General features: G+C 46.1%; 1 protein-coding gene across 1 annotated transcript; it reads right to left on the bottom strand.

Annotated features, from left to right (window-relative positions):
• Positions 1-1,166: 1,166 nt before the first annotated feature.
• Positions 1,167-2,328, bottom strand: ETH_00010870 (SAG family member; the record flags this gene model as incomplete). The annotated part of the gene is made up of 4 exons (XM_013377293.1): positions 1,167-1,299; positions 1,446-1,843; positions 1,965-2,131; positions 2,244-2,328. The coding sequence occupies 4 exons, from the start codon at positions 2,326-2,328 to the stop codon at positions 1,167-1,169; spliced, it is 783 nt and encodes a 260-aa protein (XP_013232747.1).
• Between the last annotated feature and the right edge of the window lie 3,672 nt (positions 2,329-6,000).

Genomic DNA, 6,000 nt, shown 5'->3' with positions numbered 1-6,000 from the left:
TGTGAAAAGGTTTCGACTGAAAACTGACTGAAAACGGGGACAACAAGCGAGTAGCATGCCTATCTCCTTTGCCAGTCTCGCTGGCACTTTCTGCCTTCGTGTCCCCAATGTACAGACATAACGAGTCGAAGGAGAATAGAAACCAGACCAGGCATGTTTAAACACAAAAATGCTATAGAAAAAAGGATTTGAAAAGAAAATTCCTTGAAGGGATACCGCTTTCTTGTTGACGGATTGGAGCGAAGGGGACGTCCAGTGGGCGGGGTTCGAGCGGCGAGCGGCTTGGCGCATGTCTTCTCTCCTCCATCTTCTCCTTCACGTTACTTCAGGCTAAATGAAATGCATATTGATTAATTTGTGTTTTCGCGCTGAACAGTGATTTGCACCTCTCGTGATAACACCGCCAACTCGAATGTTCTGTTGTTCTGCGCTACCGCGTCACCAACGGAGATCTACGCCACCCAGAACATGCCTAATGTAAAAAAAACATTGCACTTGGAAAATTCTTTTTTATACTGGCTTGCTCAGCTTGTGTGCATGCATTTATTGGGGCAAAAGCTGGTGGAAAACACCCACATCAGGCGTTTCGAATTTATGCCTGCACAAATGTCCATTGTAACATATCTAGAAGCAAACCCCGATTTAATTATGTAAATAAGGATAAGTTGGGAGACTAAATCACTCTTGCTTCAAATCACGTGGAGACACTGTGGAGAGTCAGCGCGTGAGAAAGCCAAAACACGGCACTTCTCAACAGCACTAGGTTCAAAATGCCCACAATGCGTTCAATTCAAACACTTACTTGACCAACAATGATACAAAAACATTCCAATTCACAAGCCCGCCCCAACGAAGTGAACTTGTATGGGGAGGCTTAAGCTGCCCATAGAAGCATGCATGGTATATACCGCCACTGCATCACCGGAAGGTAAGTAAAAACTATTAGGCGATAATGCGTCTGGAGTATATCGAAAATGACACCAAGTCGTGCAGGGAGTGCACTCCCAGCATCTCCTCGTGGCAGCCCTCTGTAGGGGCTGGAAAAAAGTTCAACTCCCGCAGTCTTCAAGACAAACGATAAGAATTCCCTTGGCTTGGTGTCCTGAATTAATTGTTGGATGTAGCATATCTATCCAGTGCCTGCATGCTGCACTGGTGCTGATAGCTCAAAAAAGACCGTAGGCGAAAAGGGTTATTACTAACCCAAGGGCCAGTGACGGCCTGGCCTGTAGAGCCCAACTGCCTTTTACACTTTCAGTACCATTCATAGCGTGGGCAATCTTCTGCCACTCATCTTCCCTGCAAATCCAGCCACAGAAACAATATATTGATGACTCAGCATAGTGAAAGCAAGTGCCACACATAATAACTACTTCTGCACAAAGTTATCAATGCGCTTTGATTCTTATGTAGCCAGCTAAGTCCATGGTCCTGTGTGTTCCTACTTGAATGGCGCTGCTCCAGCAGTCAAGGCCTCCGGGTTCGTCAAGCAGATAACGGCAGTAAGTGTCTGAGCTTCAGCTTGAAGCCTTCTTGGTGAGTGGCCACCCTGGCTTTTAGGTTGTGCTGCAGCAGCAGCTGGACCTGCGCCCGTTGTTGTGCAGGTGGCAAAGGCACAGCTGGCCACAGGGCTCGCCTTGGGGTTATAGAGGGCGACAAAGGAGATACCCCTGTCGTTGTACACTTCAGGGTTGCCCAATTCTACGTATGTTGGAGGCAGCTGGTTATTGAAGAGAGAAAAGCCGTCTTTCCACGATTGCACTGCTGCTTTGCAGTCCTTCTCGCCAGGGTAGTATGCGGGCATGCCCTTCAATTTTTGGATTTCAGTTATTTCGCCAGCAACCTTCGCATAATAGAACGAAAGAAATCCCAAATGTGGCACCCGTTACTGCATTCGCCGTAGTTTGTAAATTAGCTAGGTATAACAGAACTGACGACAGCAGTGTGCTTGTGGAGCTTCTTACCCCCATTATTTTCTTGCATATTTGGTCCCATAAAGTAGAAGCTGCTACGTCTTTTCCTGAAGAAGAATGTTCCGGCAGAATTTGTCCTACTTGAGTTGCCTCCTCAAACTTCGGCAATCCCGCTGCCATTCTTGCCTCGTTCATCTCGCCTAAGCAATTAAGCGTTTCTGAGAGGAGACTCCAACACACACAGAAAAATTGTGAAACAAAACTAGCTCCAGGCTGAAATACCAAAGGAATTGCATCAAATCAAAGAAAAGACGGGAGTAATATGCCTACCTGCTTTTCCGGTTGTGGTAGCGCTTTCTGTCTGTCCACAGAACACCGACGCAAAAACGATTGACATATGAAGGACGCGAAGCATCTTGAGCATTTTCAATCAAATAAAATTCAGGAATAAAAAGGCCAGACGAGTAAGCTCTGAAGGGAGTTGGAGAACGTTGCTTGCCTCCCTAGGAATTACCGTGAAGGGGACCATTGTGGGCAGGGTTCCCGTGGTTGTGCTTGTCGTTGAGGTCTTTCCTTTTTTCTTCATCTTTTTCACAATAATTCAAGTAAAAAAAAATATAGATTATCTTTTTGTAACAGCCCTACACGTGGGTTTTTATGTATTGTGGTACATCTGCCTTCCAGGTTCTCTCGCTTGGAGTTGTCGCAACACCCATCGAGATTTTCACAGCCAAGTGCATGCCCAATGCAAGTAAAACTTCTCCCTTGAGCTAAACTTCAATATACTGGCCTAATAAACTTTTTTCCTGTTTTGAACTGCCGTATCAGGGAGCAAGAAACATCGTAATCCCTGCACGAATGCTCGCCAGCAACACGTTGCAGAGTGGTTTAAACTCATGCATGAACAAGTGTTCACTACAACCCACTTAGATGCGCGTTCATTCATTTACCAAAACAAGGTAGAATAATAGATGCGCGTTTATTCATTTACCAAAACAAGGTAGAATAATTTGGGGGACAGGAGAACTATTGATCAAGTTGCTCCCCTCTAAAAGATGTTGGAAGCGCACCATGGTCCCTCGGCCCGTCAGACGTTACAGGGTATTTCTCGACGGCATTGTATTCAAAATGTCCACAATGAGTTCAATTTAAGCATTTGCTTGTTTAAAGAGGATACAAAAGTTCGCAATAACGTACAGTTAAAGTGACCTCGTGTGGGGAACCTCAAGCTGCTCACACAGACATACATGGTGTACACCACCACTGTATCACCCGTTAAGGCTACACGCGCTTAGGAATAGCCACAGAACTGACAGTCCTATGGAAGGTAATGAGAGCTAATGGGCAAAAATAGTTGGAATTACATCGAGAATGACACCTGGCTGCACATGGCGTGCGCTTCTGGTGCGGCTCGAAGAAAGTTCAACCCCCGCAGTCTTCAAGACAAACGATAAAACACCGTAAGAAATTCCTTGGCTTCGTGTCCTGGATTATGTGTTGGATGTAGCATATCTATCCATTGCCTGCATCTTGTATTGATGCTGATAGCTTTAAAAATGCCGAAGTCGAAAAGGGTTATTAGTAACCCAAAGGGCGAGTTACAACCTGGCATGTGAAACCCATTTGACTTCTGCATGCGCCTACTGTGGGAGATGTCCAGGGACTAGGTGCAGTGCACCAGAACTCACGATGGCAGTGTCCCTGTGACACTTACCCCCACCACGTTTTTGCATATTTGCTCCAACAAATCTGCCGGTGTTGTTGTTCTACCGGTGCCAGCGTGTTTCGGAAGTACTTGTGTTTCAGCGATTGCTTCCTTAAACTCGACGAGTCCCCCGGCAGCCCTTGCCTCATTCATCTCAGCGTAGCAACTAGGCGTTTCTGAGAACTCCAATACACACCAAATGTGTGACGGCGAGTAATCTCCACGCTTAAGTGCAAAAAATGTGTTGCGTCAAGATGAGGCAAAGACAGGAGCAAAATGCCCACGTGCTGTTCCGGTTGTGCTGGCACCCTCTGTCTTGTGTCCACAGAACACAGACACAATAACGAGTGGAATACAGGAGAGACGAAGCATCTTTCAACATAAAAGTGCTAGGAAAAGAGATTGCGGGGAAAATTTCCGAAGGGGGCTGGTGAATGTCGTTCCCTTATCGGCGAATGGGTTGAAAGGGGACATCCCGTAGGCCGGGTTGGAGCGGCTACGCTTCATGTTTGCATCTGCCTTCGTTTCATCTCTATTCTTTTCCAGACCATTCAAGCTAAATGAAAAGGATATCGATCAATGTGGATCCACGCGCTAAGCATCCATTTGTGTCTTTCTAAATCTTCACTGGATGCCTCACAGGTCCTGTTGTTCTGCGTTATTGCGTAACCCACATTAATCACAAATTTCGGGCCGCAGCACGTCCATGGAATAATTGATGGAAGACAGCTTCACAGAAGCGATTTTCGGAATTAATCATGCTATCCTTGGTAGAATCAACGGTAGCCACCTTCAGGTAGGGGGTCACTGAGGCCTCTGGTATTTATCGTTTATGTCGAGAAAAGCAGAAGGTGAACCCTTTTGCAGCCACTGCAGATAGTTGCCGGGAGCAGGTGCTGGCGATGCATGCTATGTGCTAGCAGGTGAGATTTTCAATATTCTCCATATGTATTTATGCCAACCAGTCCCAAATTTCTTTGGGATCACTACCAATGTTGTGCCTATATTTCTGCGGGTGCAGCATTGTTGTAGTGTACTGGTGTTGCAAATCATGCCCGCTTGTTTGGGCTGGTTGAACGTCCTCACGCCAGGTCACTTCCCGCTTGTGTCATGGCACGTTTCCGTGTCTTTATTGGTCAAGGAAGCCCAAAAATGGAAAGTATTGTAATTATTTTGGACAAAACTTCGTGGAGAAACGTGATTAACTGTTTGCCGTTAACAGTGGCAGTTGTGATGTTGCAGTTTTTGTTGTTCACCTTACTTTCCTCTATCTCCGTGATTCAGGCCCATCGTGCCACACCAGGCATACAGCTCGTGGGCATATACTAGCACTCCTTTCCTTTCGTCCAGGCCGGCTACTGGAACATATGCGGCTGAAAGGATCACAAGACACGCCATTTCAGCGTACTGACCGATCACTGTCAAAGAGTAAAATTGTAGTGCTGTAGCTGCCTGCTCTTAGCGGATCTGAAGCTGAGAGATCCCGTTGCAACGAACCATTCACAATCATGGCCTACTCTACTCACAGGCCTACCCAGGTACCGTCTGTCTTCTTTATTTCTCCTCCGATACATTCACGTCCACAATAATCCAGTACTGACCAGTACTGACGACGTCGCTGTAGACGGTTGCCTGATACCACAGTAATTAAAAGGGGTCCTTATGTAATATAGGGGCGCTTTTTAAGCCAGTACATTCCTCGCTCCGAACAGGCAAGAGCTACTCACCTTCAACATTCGGCATCGTAGCATGCCACAAGAAGTTGAGGACGTGTTAGGAAGCGAGCTATGCACTTTTTACCTCCTACAGCGGTGTTTCTGAGCGCTAGTCTAAACGCTTGCGTCGTGCTATTGGCTGATTATAATTTAAATGGACTACCGAGTAAGGCATTCTACAGTGTAATGATTCACTAGCAAATGCCTGACCGGTATTCGAAGTGTCGAAGCAAGCTTAAAAACACAGTTGATATCTCAATTATCCGTTTCTAGCTGGAAGCAGCTATCGTTTCCTTCAAACGAATTCCCGCAATTGCACGATCAGCTTCGAAATGGCATATACGCCACCCCTTTGCCAATGGTATAAGTGCGTGAAGTACGCAAGCCCTGCTGAAATAGTCAAGTAACTGCTTGGTGCCCAATATTCGTAATTAGACATTTTGTTTATTTAGTTCTGATAGACAAGCTTCAAAAAGCTCAAGGTTTTCCAAGGCAGAAAACAACCATTCGGTTATTGTTTCATGCTGATCTGCATGAAATCTTCCATGAGTAGAAGATAATACTCAGCCTCACACGATGTACGGTCCTCTGCTGCGAGGGCTCATATGATATCGTGTTTCTGCGTTTTAATGTCGTTCTGGAAACGATCGCATCTGCCAGCCACGAT

Source organism: Eimeria tenella, genomic scaffold, assembly GCF_000499545.2.
Source record: "Eimeria tenella Houghton genomic scaffold, Eth_scaff5, whole genome shotgun sequence".
Classification (NCBI taxonomy): Eukaryota; Apicomplexa; class Conoidasida; order Eucoccidiorida; family Eimeriidae; genus Eimeria; species Eimeria tenella.
The sequence above is the reverse complement of the archived record's forward strand: the minus strand, read 5'-3'. Positions and strand labels throughout refer to the sequence as shown.